The 18,339-nt window shown below is 38.0% G+C and overlaps 1 protein-coding gene across 1 annotated transcript in view; it reads left to right on the forward strand.

The window, feature by feature from the left end:
- The window catches only part of C1QTNF7 (C1q and TNF related 7), a 101,424-nt gene extending 83,890 nt beyond the window's left edge, over window positions 1–17,534 (forward strand). Inside the window, exons 2-3 of the mRNA XM_004432281.3 lie at window positions 10,284–10,529; window positions 16,592–17,534. Coding sequence (XP_004432338.1) covers window positions 10,284–10,529; window positions 16,592–17,223 — 878 coding nt within the window. The 3' untranslated portion in view covers window positions 17,224–17,534. The remainder of the gene's footprint in view (window positions 1–10,283; window positions 10,530–16,591) is intronic.
- The last annotated feature ends 805 nt before the right edge of the window (window positions 17,535–18,339 follow it).

Genomic DNA, 18,339 nt, shown 5'->3' on the forward strand with positions numbered 1-18,339 from the left:
GTTCAACCACTGTCCCCCAAAGGATATCTGCTGTGACAGAATGACTGAAAGCAGACAAACTTTCAGCCTTATTCATATACTGTAAGAAACCAGCCATCCCAAAATCCTTTAGGCCTTTTTGCTCAGATTCTTACTTATCTCCTGGTCAATTCCATTCTGTGATCTACAGCGTCCTTTCTTCACAGCAGGCTTTGGACCAGGCCAGCCCTGTAGTCCATGACTAAGTTCCCTTAACTTGCATCATGGAGAGAAGGAGCTGGATCCTTGGTGCCTTCCTTTCCAGAAGGCCCTGGATGCTTTAAGCAAATAATCTCAACTCTACAGCCAAGGGTCCCTGGAGGATAACCTTCCTCAAGCCACAACCAAGTGCCTTGTTTTATGTACAGCCCTGAAAGTGTCACTTGAGTGACTTCTCTCAATAACAACAGATGTCTCCTTCAGTGTGACTTGTATCTCTACCTGTATGTATATAAGTGGTTGACATCATTTTTTGAAATTTCATCTCATCAGGCACAAGCACTTTGTTAGAGAATATAAAGAACTGAGAAAACCTGGAAATAATCAAGGATAACCATTTTATTTTGAGGATCAGAAAACAAACCCAGGAGCTCTATCTGATTAAGATCCTACTTTAATTTAGCAAAAAACTGTGCCTTGCTTCTATGCTTAAGGCATTTTTTGTGCTACCCTAGGATGACATTCAGATTTTGGACAGCCAACAAATTCAAAAGACCATTTTCCCCAGATGGGAAGGTGGATAGCTAAGGCAAACTACAGCTTATTGGAATGGGGAGCCCACCAATTTTCTTGGTCAAATTTGTGATCAGGGTCCACTTCCCTAATTTTGGAAATATTTCTTCAGCCTAGTGTTCTCAATTGCTTGAGAAGAAGGATGGGGAAAGCAAGATAAAAACATGATTTTCAGTTGCTTAATTTCCATAAATAACATCATGTATTATATATTGCTGTTGCTAAGGAGACATAAGAAGTGCAGTGTGTATCAGAAGGAAACAAAGAAATTGATTGCATGGACAACGAGTCATCATAGAGTTTGGAGAACGATTCTGCCTCTTGAGTTGTTATGATCAGTTCTCTACAGGAACAAAGACATATTAGTCTACTAAAAATACCCAATCATTTACCCATTCAGCAGAGAACAATGCAAACATCAGCGCAGTACTCATAACTCTCTTTCATTTTGCAGCACACAGGATAAGGGGCCATTTCCCGCTATATTTACCAAGAATAAGGACACATTTTTGTTATTCCATGAAACACTACCCAATATCCAGAATCTGAAGATTCTACCTTAAAAATTCTCAAATAGGAAATGATTCTTTTCTCTAAGTTAACAACTAATTTCCATTCAGTGAGTAATTTTTTTCCTGAAACATCCACTCAGTGGAAAACAAACTAAGAGGGAAAAAATTAAGTAAACAAATCTGAAAAAGAGGCCACAGCACACAGAGATGGAGGCTCCTCTCAACTTAACAGTCAAAGAAAGCAGGCGCTAAGGTTTATATCTCAAACAAAACCATAATTTTGACTGGCCCCTGATTGAGCCTCACCCAGTGAATGACTTCCAGGACCTCTGGCTCTTTGGGACTAAAGGAGAAAACTATTTTTAGCACAACTATTTGGAAACCTCTGAGAACTTGGATCTGTTTTTCTGTCTGGTACCAAAGCAAGTTTCTCGCTGAGCTCTCATGAAAGATCCTCAGTCTCTTGTGGATTTAGAATCCTGGAGCAACCCACCAACCCAGAGCAAGGTATGGTGTTTACTCTTTTTTAGCATTTTGGCAAATGTTGATACAATGGCCTGTTTCATTACGGTAGCTTTTGAGTTTGTTAAACAGATGGCTCTGTAAGAAAAATCCATGAAACTGAAGATCTGGATTCAAATCTCTGGTCTGACACTAGCTTTGTGGCCATAGACAAGTTACATGACTTCTCTGGACATTGGTTCCCTGTCCAACCTACCACAAAAGGGTCATTGGAAAGATGATATGAACATAACATTGCTCTGTAGACTATAAAATGTTTGACAATGTCAGTATTTATTACTGTTGTGCCATCATAGCACTTGACATAAAGCAGCCAAAGCTTTATAAATCATGAAGTTTTGGTAAAAATAAATATTCATGAATAAATATTTTTCTTTGTTCAACCTTTGTTGAGCCTCTACTGTAGACCAGTCTTTGTCCTAAATATTGGTGGTACAGAGTTTATGTATTGGTGGGAAAAAAGCAAGTAAATAGATAGTCATAACACAATGTGGTTGTGTGGTCTTGCAGGCTGAGTAGTGACAGGAGAAGGGAAGGTATTTCATGGCCAACAGGAGAAGCAGTTATGAGGAGGAAAATTAGAGCCCCAGAGGCAGAGCTAAGGAACCACAAAACAAAAGGAATGGGATGTGGACACCTAAGGTCCCCATCCTGTCTTGCTCACGGTGCCACTCCCAGTGCAGCTAGAGAAGGACAGAGCCTGCTATTGTGAAATCTCTTCCTCTGCAGGCCAAGGATATGTCTCATTTTGGCTGCCCCGGTCACCTATCCTCTTCCTAATGATTTCCAGGCAAAACACATGTTCAACTTGAATTAATAATCAAGTCCAGCCCTTTGTCATGAACTAATGCTACAGTTTCCCTCACATGATGTAGGGGAAAACTCAAGAAGTCACTTCAGATCCTGCCTGTGCCATTTTTATGGCTGCATGAACGAGAGCCATCAGAGTCTCAATTGTCTTGTTTGTAAAGTGAAGATAATAGCACCTACTTCATAAAAGAGGTGTGGAGATTAAGTAAAGATGTCTTTAAAACACCCAGCACAGTAATAAATAATACTAGCATGTTCCCTCCATCCCAAATCATCTTTTATTTTTTTAACTTTTTTTATTGTGGTAAAATATGTTATGGTATACATAACATAACAGTTACCATTTTTAAGTATACAGTTCTGTGACATTAGTACATTCACACTGTTATACACCCATCACACCACCATCCAACTCCAGACCTTTTTCACTTTCCCCAACTGAAACTCTATATTCATTAAACACCAACACCTCATTCTTTCCTCCCCCCAGCCCCTGGCAACCATCACTCTATTTTCTGTTTCTAAAATTTTGACTAGTCTAGATACATCACATTGTAGAACCAGACAATATTTGTCCTTATGTGACTGGCTTATTTCACTTAGCACAGTCTTCAAGATTCATCCATGTTGTATTATGTGTCAAAATTTCCTTCCTTTTTAAGGTTGAATAATATTCCATTGTATGTATATACCATATTTTGTTTATCCATTCATCTGTTGATGGACACTTAGGTTGCTTCCACATTTTGGCTATTGTGAATAATGCTGCAATGAACATGGGTGTACAAATATCTGTTCAAGTCCATGCCTTTACTTCTTTTGGGTATATACTCAGAAGTGGAATTGCTGGATTATATGATAATTCTATATTAAATTTTTTGAGGAATCACCGTACTGTTTTGCACAGCACCTACATCATTTTATATTTCTACTAACTATATTTTTAATTTTTTCCAGCTTTATTGAGATATAATTGACATATAACATTGTGTAAGTTTAAGGTGTACAATGTGAGGATTTAATACACATATGTATCACAAAATGATAACCACAATAAGATTAGTTAACACATCCATCACCTCACATAATTATCTTTTTTTGTGTGTAGTGAGAACATTTAAGATCTACCCTCCTAGCAACTTTCAAGTATATAATATAGTATTGTTAATTATAGACACCATGCTATACATTAGATCCCCAAAACTTATTCATCTTATAACTGGAAGTTTATATCCTTTGACCTACATCTCCCCATTTCCCCCACCCCCAGCCTCCGCTAACCACAATTCTACTCTCTGTTTCTATGAGTTTGGCATTTTAGATTCCCTATATTTGTGAGATTCGTCTTTCTCCGTCTGACTTATTTCACTTAGCATAATGCCCTCAGGGTTTATCCATGTTGTCACAAATGGCAGGATTTCCTTCTTTTTTATGGTGGAATAATATTCCATTGTATATATGTATCACATTTTCTTCATTCATTCATCTGTTGATGGACATTTAAGTTGCTTCCATGTCTTTGCTATTGTGAATAATGTTGCAATGTACACAGGGGTGCAGATATCTCTTTGAGGTAGTGCTTTTATTTCCTTTGGATGTATATTCAGAAGTGGGATTGCTGGATCATACAGTAGTTCTAGTTTTAATTTCTTGAGGGAACTCCATACTGTTTTCCATAGTCACTGTATAAATTTACATTCCTATCAAGAGTGCACAGGGTTCCCTTTTCTCCACACCCTCACCAACACTAGTTATTTCTCCTCTTTTTGATAATAGCCATTCTAATAGGTGTGAGGTGATATCTCATTGTGGTTTTGATTTGCATTTCCCTAATGATTAATGACGTTGAGCACCTTTTCATGTACCTGATGGTTATTTGTATATCTTCTTTGGAAAAATGTCTATTCCGATCCTTTGCCCATTTTTAATTGGATGACTTGTTTTTTGCTATTGAGTTGTATGAGTTCCATATATATTTTGGATATTAACCCCTTATCAAATATATGGTTTGCAAATATTTTCTCCCATTTCATAGGTTGCCTTTTCATTTTATTGATCATTTCTTTTGCTGTGCAGAAGCTTTTTAGTTTGATGTAGTCCCATTTGTTTATTTTTGCTTTTGTTGCTTGTGCTTTTGTGTCATATCCAAAAAGTTGTTGCAAGACCAATGTCAAGGAGCCTTTTCTCTATGTTTTAGTTTAGAGATTTAATGGTTTCAGCTCTTACATTTATGTCTTTAATCCATTTTAAGTTATATTTTTTGAGTGGTATAAGATAGGGGTCCAGTTTACTTCTTTTACCTGTGAATGTCCAGTTTCCCAACACCATTTATTGAAGAGACTACCCTTTCCATGTTCAATATTCTTAGCTCCCTTGTCAAATATTAGATGACCGTATATGAATGGGTTTATTTTACTTTTATTTTTTTTTAATTTTTTGTTTATTGCAACAAATTCATTGCAGCGTTATTCACAATAGCCAAGACTTGGAAGCAACCTAAGTGCCCATCAAGGGACGAATGGATAAAGAAGATGTGGTATATATACACAATGGAATACTACGCAGCCATAAGAAACGATGAAATCCAGCCATTTGTGACAACATGGATGGACACTGAGGGTATAATGCAAAGTGAAATAAGTCAGAGGGAGAAGGTCAAATACCGTATGATTTCCTTCATTAAGTAGTAGATAACAACAACAATAAACAAACACATATTTTACTTTTAAAATAAAGAAAAAACATGCTATTTACAAAGGGATCTTAATGTGCAGACATATTTTCTAGGAGTTCAGTCTTTGCAGTGATTTATTCAGTATTTCTCCAAGTATTTTCCATGGTTAGTTTAGCAAAAACAAAGGGTGCTGTGACAAAAAAATTTACAAAACAGTATATAATACATTCCTGTCTTACAGACTCAACATAAACATTGACATGAAGGCTCTGAAATCTACAGTACCACAAAGTAATTTTTTTAATATGTGTTTTAAAAACTAAAGATCTATTGCTTTGTAATTCTTACAGAAAAATTGGATACATCGTCATTTACAATTAACATCCGGGACCAATGTGTTCAAGATTAACAGTAGAGCTTTGATTTTCTGACTCCAAAGGAGCACAATGAAGGAAAAAATACATTTTAGCACATATTCTACATAAATTTGCATCACTCAGTGCAATCCTTCAAAGCATTTTGTATAAGGAGTGACTGCTAATATGTAAGAGGTTTTTTTTTGTAGTTTTGAAAATGTTCTAAAATTAGATCATGGTGTACACTGAGTTGTATATTTTAAATTGGTCAATTTTATGCTGTGTAAATTAAATCTCAATAAAGCTGTGAAAAAATATAATGTTTATAAAGCCATGACCCACATAGTTCCATCCCAGCCAAAATAACCAAACTTACAAACCAGTGGGGCAGGGGGTGAAGGATGAATTATTCAATACAAGGTGTTGAAAATATCAAGTTGAATCTCTACCTCAAACTTTTTATCAAAATAAATTCTAATGGGTCAAATTTTAAGTGTGAAAAAATGAAACAATAAAAGAACTGAAAAAAAATTGGGATGATTCCTTTTATTATCTTGAAGTGGGGAAAGCCTTTTAAACACAATAAATTGAACCTCAAAAAATGTTTTCATGATAATAATATTTTTAAAATACATGAAAAAAGTGAAAAAGCAAACTAGGAAAAGTTATTTGTTGCTCATGTCATAAACCATGTGCAAAGAATATATATGTGTGTATATACACATATACCCATACATATAGATAGATATTCACTGCACTATTGTTTGTAATAGCACAAGAATGAAATATCCCAAATATCCATCAATAGGAGACTGGTTAAATATAACACATACATATGATGAATACTCTATAGCCACTAAAAAAAATGATGCAGCTCCATATATACTGATATAGGAAGATCACCAAGCTAAGTGAAAAAGCAAGATGCAGAAAGCTGCATACAGTGTGCCAACATGGGGAAGGAGGATGCACAAGACACTAGCACCAGGGATTGCCTCTCGAGTGGGAAACTGGATGTCTGGAAGACTGGGAGGAAAGAAAAGAAGTTTACTTTCCATTGCATACTCTTTTTTGTTTTTTAATTTTATGAATGTGCGTGTTCTATCTGTACAAAAAATAAACATTTAAATTATTTTTTAAAACTCTAGACTGTGAAAAATTAAAACAACTCAAGTCTTCTAATTATATTTCCCAAACACTGCAAAACGGACACTTAGACATTAGGAATATTTCTTTAAATCCTCTCTTCCCTCTTTCTCTTGTAATCGTCTCATGTTCCATAATTTCTCTCTAGTTTTTTTTCCATAAACTCATACCTCCCTCAAAATATCTTCTGCTCTGCCCCTAGCCTGAGTCTTTTGTGGCAAGCACTGTTCTAGGTGGTTGGAGACATCAGTGACCAAGACAAAGATCTCTGCCATCATGGAGCTTACATTCTGTCACATGGAGATACACAATATTTAAAAAAGCATAATAAAGATAAGAATAAATCTAGTGAGTTAGAGGGTGATGAGTACAATGGAGAACAGAAGAAAATAGAACAGAATGAGGGATGGTCAGGAGGCAAAAGAAAGTGGATTGCAATGTTATTAAATAAGGTGTTAAGAGTTGGCTTCAATGAGAGGGCACCATTTGACCAAAGTCTTAAAAGAGATGAGAAAGGGAGACACATAGAAATCTTGGGGAACCGAATTCTAGACAGAGGGAAGAGTGTGAAGTGTGAAGGCCCTAAGGCAGAGCATTCCTAGTGTCTTTGAGGAACACCAAGAAATCTAATGCGACCAGAGCTGAGAAAGTGTGGAGGAGAGTAGTAGAAGATGAAGTCGGGGAAGTAAAGAGGATGGCTGCCCCATCAATAGGGCCTTGTAGACCCTGTACCACGGGCCTTTGACTTTTAAGTGAAATGGAAACCCACCACAGGGGAATGCCACAGCAGTTTCCCATTATGATCCACACTCCCTTGTTACGCTGATGAACTGGGTCGCAAAATTCAACTGGCCACTCACCACCATGCCATCATCATTCATCAGCCACCACAACACATTGTTCCTCAATTCTGATGAGCATTGTTAATGGAAAATCATTTTGAATGCCCTTCAAAAAATTCTACCTGAGGATGCTTCCAACATTTAGACTACTGTACAGACAATATTCTAATGCATTTGTCAATGAAGGGCAAACCATTTGTTCAATGAATGCATCTGCTTCAGTTGTTTTAATTTATTCCTTCTTGGAGCCCCTTTGTGCCTGACTAGTGAAAATATTAATATCCTTTCTTCCAAGCATATCTTTAAAATTTTTGCTTCCTCTGTCCACCATAACCTAGATCCTTACCACAGGCTCCTTCACAGACTGATCCCCGACTATTGGCATGTTTGTGTTTCCAGCGTCTCCATCACAGGGTCTGAGATGCCATCGCCCAGCGCTCCTTCTCTCCAGATAATTTCAAGTCCCTCCTAGAATCAACTCCTGCATCTCATATCGTGTCTAGTTAAAAGGCTTCTTATGAGTTTCTTCTATGAACATGTTCTCCTTTTTCAAATTCTTTCTCAAAGCTTCTTCTAATCAGTATTTACAAGGGAGAACAATGAGCAATTTAATCATTACATCTTGTTTGGACTGTGGCGGGGGGATGGATAGAATGTTCTTTCCATTTTCTTTCATCTGAGGTGCTTTGGAAGGTCTGGGATCTTTATGAGATCCAGTGGGCTTTTCAGAAAAGGCCTTGATCCCAGTTGAGCAATAGGATCAGTAATTTTGAATTTGTGCTGTGTTACAAGTCAAGCAGACAGAGCATTGCAAGAATGTTCTCCTTGATTTTTTGGGGGACGGGGGTGTGGTGAGGGGCACTGGTAACACGAAGATTTGGTCAAGGACACAGAGCTTATATTTGGATAAGTTGCTTCAGTTTTTCTAACGAGATTTCTAGGAATCAGACTTATTTCAAACCACAAGCGAACACTGTGTTTTTCTGTTTGTCATTCCTATGTTCTGGCAAATTTCTAGGTCTAATTCCAAGATGTTGCAATTTCCCTATGGGTACTGTAAAAGTGGTACAGTGTGCCTGGTTAATCTTCTGATGTGGCTGTCAAAAAAAACAAAGAAACTCCATCTAACTGCTTTTCTCATATTTTGTGATTATTTCCTTTGGGTAAGTATATGCCAGGCATATACATCAAGCATTGTACAGATTTCATATTAAAGAATAGGTCCAACTATCCTCAAACTACTCATTTACACCACCCCAGAACCACGTGTGTACATTCTCCCATCCAAGAAGCTGCTGATCCTAAGGACCACTTAGCCTAGAAAATAAGGTATCCTCAGCCTGCACTGCCCACCCCTCAGCTTACACGCCAAGCGCCATGTTAATACATTATCCATCATTCTCAGCTGCCAGGCTTTGTGGAGAGAAAACCCAAGTCCTATTAGATGAAGAGACCTGTTGTCCGCTTCACTCAGAGCACATGGCACCATGTATGGTTTAATTTCACTCCACTCTTTAATTGAGCCCCAGTGCTAACGGCTTAATGGGACACCACAGCATCGTAACCTGCCGATTTTAAATTAAAGTTTGAGACCCGCCCCCGCCCCGGGACATGCACAGTACTCCAATTAACACTAATTGGCATTATCGTGATTATCAAATGAAAAATACGGTTTTCCTGAAAATGACACTTCCTTTCTCATGCTTTAAAAAGCCAGTAAATTCTAAGGAAACGACCATGGATGCCTGCAAAGATTAAATATAAGGATATCTAGCATGGTGTTTATATTGGCGAAAAACTGGAAACAAATGTGTCTAATGGGGAATTGTGTACATAAAGGGTAATAGAGATTAATGCAACAATATTTTTAATGTTATGAATAATTTTTGACATGGGAAGATGCTTATGATACATTGTTAAGTGAAAAAAGTTAAAGAATTGCAGGAATAACATGATATCATTTTTCTCTGTAGCATAGAAAAAAAGACTAGAAGGAGGGGCCAGCCTGGTGGTGCAGCGGTTAAGTGCACACGCTCTGCTTCGGTGGCCCGGGGTTCGCAGGTTCGGATCCCGGGCGTGCACTGACGCACTGCCTGTTAAACCGTGCTGTGGCGGCGTCCTATATAAAGTAGAGGAAGATGGGCATGGATGTTAGCCCAGAGCCAATCTTCCTCAAGAAAAAAGGAGAGGATTGGCATCAGATGTTAGCTCAGGGCTAGTCTTCCTCACAAAAAAAAAAAAAAAAAGACTAGGAGGATGCATATATCAAACTGTAAAGAGCAATTATCTCCAAGTGGCGAGAATAACGTGATGTTTATCTTATCTTTTGCATCACTAATTTTCTAAGAAAAATGCATCACTTTGGCAAAAAGAAAACATTTTTCAAAGTCCATCATTGATTCTTGCAGAAAATAAATGCAACAAAGGGATGTATTTTCAAATTTTTTAAATCAGTCCTCCATCTTCACCAACCCTTGTGTGGGGCACTGAGAACTCTCTATCAATAATGTGTTAATAGTTTCCAATGGAATTAGGAGGGTAAACAGGGTTTTTACATATGCGTGGGGAGGCGAGCACTGGAGTGAATTGCTGCAAATGCCCATTCTTGTGTTCCATTATGCCAAAGCCCCACCTGAAAGTGTGCATTTATGTCCATGTGTTTCTCTTCCAGACCCAAAGATGTTTGTCTTGCTCTATGTTACAAGTTTTGCCATTTGTGCAAGTGGACAACCTCGGGGTAATCAGTTCAAAGGAGAGAGCTACTCCCCAAGATATATCTGTAGCATTCCTGGCTTACCTGGACCTCCAGGCCCCCCTGGAGCAAATGGTTCCCCTGGGCCCCATGGTCGGATCGGCCTTCCAGGACGAGATGGTAGAGACGGCAGGAAAGGAGAGAAAGGTGACAAGGGGGCTGCAGGTAATGAATGAAGTTCCATGACACACCCTTGACACACCCTTCTTTCACCCTCACCTGAAAACTACTGCCTTGCTTTGTTGCTTTTTCTAATGGGAATTGCTCCTTAAATCCTTTCTCTACTTCATCTTCATCAGTCATAACAATTTATTGCACCCTTACTATGCTTCAGAATCTGCTCTAAACTCTCTGTCTGCATTCTTATTTCATTGTAATGACAACTCTTTCAGGTGGATGTTATCACATTTTATAGATGAGGACACAGAGCAATAGCATGGTGAAATGAATTACTGGAGATGGACGTGCACTGCTGGTGATGGGCAGTGCTGAAAGCAAACATCTGTTGCCCATGACCACTGGGCTGTCACAGCTGCAGGCAGTGTCTGGATGTACCAGGGCGTGGATGGATAGACAGACAGATGGACAGGAGAGGAGATGGGCAGATGAAGCAGAGGCAGAAATTAGGAGCCAAAAGCACATCCTGCTCTGCACTAATATCCTGAGCAAAGACACATAAAGGGCATCTAGATTTTATTTTCCAGAGAGGAAATTACTACAGTACTATATAGCCCCCATCTCCTAGCTCATCTCTTTCACACCTGTCCTGTACCAGCTAAAGAGTAGATTTCTTATAGCTCTTTACAGAAACACAATTATTCCCAGTCCTTCAGTAATTTTCACTTTTTTCCCCACAAATAAATTGGTCCAGGAAGCTTGCCAGATTCTGCAATCCTTCAGGGTAAACCGAATTGAAATTCTAGAGAGGCTGTGTTCACTCTAAAAGAGGAAGCGATTTGGAATCAATCTTTGAAAACAAGTTTCCGAGTATAAAAGTTGGTACAGAAGATAAGAAGAAACAAATCAACAGATCTTAGGAATATGTGTCTATCTAGTTATCACTCCTGATTTACCGCTGTTATGTGAAATAATATCATACTACATATCCAAATTATTGGATGATAATTCACTTCTGAGTTTATCATGCAGAAAATATTTGGCAAATCAGTAGCTACCAAATCTACGAATGTTGTTGTATATTAGATAAGGAATCTTTAGGTAGAGGTTCAACCTCAGGTAACGAACGTTTAATTTGGAGCTTAAATCTTATCTTAACACCAATGAACACAACTTACTACTGTGTCATGATCATAAATATCGTCGAAATCCTGTAATAACGCCAGGATTATAGTCAGATATTACTGGCCCTTTTAGTTTGCTGTGTCTGGAAGCAATAACGTAGTGGTTACACAAACATGCACTGGAGTCAGACGCAGGCTCAAATCTTGGCTCCTTCAGTTACTGACTTAGTATCCTTGGGCAAATAGCCTCTTTGAGGCTCAGTTTCCTCATTTGTAAATTGGGGCCAGTAAGGGTGATTGTGAAGATTAAGGGCAATAATACATGTAAAACACTCAATAGAATAATTGCCACGTGGTAAGCATTCAGCAAATATTAACTATTATTTTTTATTACATTGTAACCTGAAAATATGGGTCATAGCTAACTTCGTGAATATCGAAAGCCATATAGTAAACTACAAATGAGTGATCTGTTTCATGAGGTAGTTCTAGTGTTACTTAAAGATATGGATATGGATATGCATTCAGATTAAACCAAATGTTCATAATTGCTACAAATCTAACCATATATAAGGCCAGATATACCCCCATATTCATCAATCCATTCAGTCTTCTATCCATCCATGCATTATTCACTCAACAAGCTTTTTGTGCACCTGTTACTATCCAGTATTGTTCTAGACCACTGTTTCTCAACCTCCACCCTAATGACATTTTGGGATAAATAATTATTTACTCTGGGATGGCTATCCTATGCACTGTAGGACATTTAGTAGCATCCCACTAGACGCCAGTGTCACCCCCCACCAACTATAACAACCAAAAATGTCTCCAGACATTGCCAACTCTCCCTTGGTGGGCAGTGCAAAATTGCCCTGGGCTAAGAACACTGTTCTAGACACAGAGAACACAAACATGAATAAGACACTGCCCTTGCCTTGATAAGCAAACATTTGGGTGTGGGGGGCTAATATGGAAACACGTAATTACGATGTCATCATCATCATCATCATCATAACCATTTATTAAGAACCTGCTATGTGTCAGGAATTTTACATTTAGTACTCAATATCCACCAAAACCCTATTAGCAATAATTATAATTAACAATGATAATAATGTTGCAAATGAAAAAAATTAGATTCAAAAATGAAATGACTTTCCCAATCTGAGATTAGTTAAATCCGGTATACACATATACACACGTAAGGATATATAACAGTTAAGAAAAGTAAGAATGCTTTTGTGATCAATGAAGAGAAGCACACCTCAGTTACAAACAGTAAGAAGAGAGCCCTGGGGCTTTGAGAATGAGCTTTTAATGTGGCTGGAATTGGACACATGGCTGGGAGCTTCCGTTCCCTGTTTCCACTTTAGTGACACCACAAACGTCATCTCATGCCCACCACATCCACCCCAACGAAGTGCAGGCAAAATCAGGTATAGTTTTTATCCAACTTCCCTGCCCTAAATTACAAATATAGAGTTTATTATACTGAATTTAAAATTTTCTGTAAAAATATGTGGCTCCCTCCCTGGTCTATAGCAATTACTGCTGTAGCATTTTATTAACATTTAGTTTAATCTGAATGTACATCCATATAAATATCTTCAAATAACACTAGAACCACCTGATGAAACAGATCACTCATTCTAGTTTATTACGTAGCTTTCACTATTCATAAACTTAGTTATGACCCATATTTGCAGATCACAATGTTATACGTAATAACAGCTAACTTGATGGTGGGGCAGGTGTCGTTTTTGTCAATGTCCCACTCAGCCCTTAGCACAATGCCTGGCATATACTGGATGATCAATCAATATTAGATGGTTTAGATGGATGCATACATGTACGTACACATAAATCCATGGATGGAGAGATGGATGGGTGGATGGACGGACGGATGGATGGATGAATGGATGGATGGATGGATGGACGGATGGATGGATGGAAGGAAGAAATGGCATTGAAGAAGAAATCTTTGTAAGCCCATTTCATGGAGAACTAAGAAGAAATACTTTCTCTCCAAGCATCACTACCTAAGCATAGCCTAACTCTTATTCCATAATTCTCCTCTCTATCCAAGCATGTCTCTGACTAAACAGAGAGAGGGAGAACGATTTTCCATTCTTCATTAATTGGCCCTTAGCATAGGGCAAATCCTTCATGCAAACAGGAAGAATTACTGTAAATTGTTACAGCTAGTCCCTGATTATCTACCCCCCAGCAGTTCAGAATATTCAATAGCTATAGAAAATCCAAATGTTCAGATTGTAAAGATCTTTTCATGGCTAGCATTGTGAAATGGCGTCTTAGTATTTATAGTTTTGTCTCAAAGACTTTACAAGAGGATGAGACCTCAAGCAATCTAGGCCAATACCTTCATTTCAAGAACTGGGAAACCAAAATCCTTCAGATTCACCTAACTAAACCATCGCTGAACTAGGATTTTATCCCTGGTTTGCTGAGTCATTGTTTATTGCTTTTCCCACTAGGTTTGGAGTGGATTTAAATCCAACTTCTTGATATTATAAATGGAGCATTTGAAACACAGACAAGAAGTGACTTGCACAAAGTCATAGAGGCAGGAGGATTTCAGTACATAATGAAATTTAATGGTCGAAATTGTTGCTAATGCCAAAATGTTTTTTTATTGATGCATTAAAGGTCACTGATGAAGACAGCAAAAGTTAAGCTCCTATTGAAGATAAAATAACAATTTAGAAGCTGTAGTCCTTGATTCAAAAACAGCCATCAGAAAAGATGAAATCCAGCCATTTGTGACAACATGGATGGACATTGAGGGTATAATGCAAAGTGAAATAAGTCAGAGGGAGAAGGTCAAATACCATATGATTTCCTTCATTAAGTAGTAGATAATAACAACAATAAACAAACACATAGGGACAGAGATTGGATTGGTGGTTACCAGAGGAGAAGGGGGGAGGGAGGAGGGTGAAAGGGTTAATTCGGTACATGTGTGTGGTGATGGGTTGTAATTAGTATTTTGGTGGTGAACGTGATGTAATCTATGCAGAAATAGAAGTATAATGATGTACACCTGAAATTTTTACAATGTTATAAACCAATGTTACTGCAATAAACAAAAAATTTTAAAAAAAAAGTTAATTGAACAGTAAAATAGCATTCATGTTCCATTTTCACCAAAAAGAAATAGACATTGAAAGATCAGACTATTATGGCCTTATTTCAAGAAGTAAATACCAGAGTATATTCTGGCTGGGCCTGGTAGAATTTCAATTTAACACAAAAGCCATCTAAAGCTAGAAGACAGTTCTGTGATCAGTAATAACGCTGATCCTCCTCACCAAAAAAGGATTGCATTCATCATTAGCATCTCTGTGCATCATAAATTGTTAAACAGCCTCTTTCCAAAATTATTAAAACAAAATACTTGACGTTTTAAGGGTAGAGCTTTAATTCTCCTCAAATTTACATTATCCAGGGCACTTCATTGCTAAATTTGCCAAACAACTGAAAAATGATCAAACTCATACATTGATGTGTGTGTCATATTCAAATAAATGATATTAAAGCACTATCAAGATGAAAAGGCTTAGCTTAATAAAAGTTCCTGAGACAAATATATAGTTGAGTGAAAGTGTACAATATATCGGCAATATATTTTCCCTGACTACAAAAGTGCATTACAAATTACCAATAATTTGGATACTTTTCGAGAAAGTATTATTATGCAAACATTATTTGTGGAATGGATTCAGCCCTAAAATTGAATGACATTTTTTTATGCTATTAAGTCATTGCTATTTCATATACAATTGAAACATTAAATAGATGTTGCTTATCACTTTCAACCCATAATCACAATTTCTCTGCATTTAGCCTATGGTTGATCTGCAGATACAAAGATTTGGACAAACAGAAATATTTCTCTATGGTGATTTTGAATTTGTTGAAATCCTCTCACAGCTATTATGTCTTTTCTATATGTAAGGAGACCCAGAGAAATTAAGAGACTTGCCTAAAATGATACAACCATTTAGCTGCAGAGCCAAACAGAATTTAGGATCTTGATCCTAAATTGAGCCCCAAAGGTCAGAACCATTTTGATGAAGAGGAGGCATTATTAGGTTAAAACTTGGATTGTAGTCCTAGCCTTGCCACAGAAGCAAGTTTCTTCACCTTTCCAGGACTCAGTTTTCTCCTCCAAAAAAGAGCTACTGCACAGTAGTGGCAATCACAGTTGTTTGGCTATTGTAGCATATCAAGCCCTCACTATGTGCCAGGTGCATTTATAATTTATACTCTAGCCACTGCCCTGGGAGATGTCCCGCTCCAGGCAGGCATAAGTTCAGATCGCAGCTCCATCACTCACTAGGTCTGTTTCCTTAAGCAAACTAACTTCTCCACAGCTCAGTTTCCTCATCTACAATGGAAGTAATAATAATTGCTTGTTCCTAAAGATGTTGCAAGACTTAAAGAAGATAATGCGTATAAATAAGGCACTATCCCTGGTACATAGTAAATGTTCAATAAATATGAGCTAATCTAATTTTGATTACTTATTTTATTATCATTACTAATAGAAGTACAATGAAGAATGAGACTAAATAGCCTCTAAGGATTCGTCTGGTTCTGTCTGTGCCTATGACCCCACTCTGGGAAATAGTATCATCATTGAATTCCTCCTGTAGTGATGAGTGTCTGTATATGACTAATTTAGTGGCAGATGATCCATCATCAAAATGAGTTACTCATTTGTAACGAATCAGGATTTAAATTATTTCTCACATACTCAGAAAAATTTTCTTGAAATTCTGATGAAAATTTTCTATTTCCATTTTAGTGCATCAGTGACTTTTTAAAAGATTCATTATTTAGTAGTATACTGTTGAAAGTTGACAGAAAAGACAAATTTAGGGTGTGCTGGGACTATGTGGGCATGCTGTTTGTGACTCTACATAGAGGAACTATTAATCAAACTATAAACTCTTTTTAAAGGTTTGAGAGGTAAGACTGGACCACTGGGCCTTGCTGGAGAAAAAGGGGACCAAGGAGAGACTGGGAAGAAAGGTCTCATGGGACCAGAGGGAGAAAAAGGAGAAGTAGGTCCAGTTGGGCCTCCTGGACCAAAGGGAGACAGAGGAGAGCAAGGGGACCCAGGGCTGCCTGGAGTTTGTAAATGTGGAAGCATCGTGCTCAAATCTGCCTTTTCTGTTGGCATCACAACGAGCTACCCAGAAGAAAGGCTACCAATTATATTTAACAAGGTCCTCTTCAATGAGGGAGAGCACTACAACCCTGCAACGGGGAAGTTCATCTGTGCTTTCCCAGGGATCTATTACTTTTCTTATGATATCACATTGGCGAATAAGCATCTGGCAATTGGGCTGGTACATAATGGGCAGTACCGGATAAAGACCTTCGACGCCAATACAGGGAACCATGACGTGGCTTCAGGTTCCACAGTCATCTATCTGCAGCCAGAAGATGAGGTCTGGCTGGAGATCTTCTTCACTGACCAGAACGGCCTCTTCTCAGACCCAGGTTGGGCAGACAGCTTGTTCTCTGGATTTCTTCTGTACGTTGACACAGATTATCTAGATTCCATATCAGAAGACGATGAGCTGTGATCAGGACTGTTGACCTGAATGTTTTGAGATCCTTGTGGCAGACACTTGGATTTAATCTAGGGCCCTGGAAGTTAGAATAAGCAGAAGCGAGATCCAGGGAGACTCCCACTCAGATTCCAGAGCATTTACAAACAGTTCTAGCAGAATCTATTAAAACAAGATGAACCACCAAATGGTTGAAACCACACCAAAATGAATTATATAAAACAATAACCCCAGATATGAATTCTCTTGAATGCAATGTTCATAAATATTTAACAAATTAAAGAAAATGTTAACAAATTTACCATTAAATTCCCTGAGTAATAAAAGCAGCTGGCAATGATATTGTCTCATTAAATCTTCATAAAATTACATTTTTCCCTGTTATTTAAGAGAATCATAATGTCCCAAAGTCTTTGACAATTCTCAAAAGGCTATAGTAAGTCAAAAACCAAAAGTAAGAGATGCTGAGTAATTTTGAGCAAACTAACGTGAAGTGATATTTTTATGTTTTATTATTCATCCCTTCATGATTGTATATATTCACTCAACTCTTTAATGAACCTGTGTGAACCAGATACTATGATGCTGGGTCAGATTTAACGAGTTAAGACAAAATCCCTACCTTCATACAGGCTAGGGTGTGATGAGCATACTATCACACTTCAGTGTGATAAGCACCATGGCAAATAGATTGACTCAATGCTGGAGGCACACAGGACCTGCCATTCCTGGGGGTGGGGGCCAGCGAAGGTTTTACATGTGAAAGAGTATTAGGCGTGCTAAGTTGTGTGTGTTTCAGTAGGTGGGAAGGATGCAAAGGAAACGAGGAATTCAGCAGCTGCCTTCTCCCCATCCCATCCTCAAAACACCATTGGTATTTGCAATCAGGAAGGGGTGAAAAACCTAGAGACAGAGGATGCCTGGGAGAGGTAATAGAAATGAAGAGAAATAAGTTACTGAGACCAGCCAGTAGGTTATTCTCCTAAATCCTTTAGTGTGATAGTTTCCCAGGACAGATATTTGTCCTCTTAGCTTTCTCACAGATAAGAACACCGCTTTACGTTGTAGTAAGACATTGTATCTCATGGATTTCCTAGGTATTGAATTCAAATAAAGCAAAGCATATGTCTA

The sequence above is a fragment of the Ceratotherium simum genome, chromosome 8 (genome assembly GCF_057802395.1).
Source record: "Ceratotherium simum simum isolate JZ-2026a chromosome 8, ASM5780239v1, whole genome shotgun sequence".
NCBI lineage: Eukaryota > Metazoa > Chordata > Mammalia > Perissodactyla > Rhinocerotidae > Ceratotherium > Ceratotherium simum.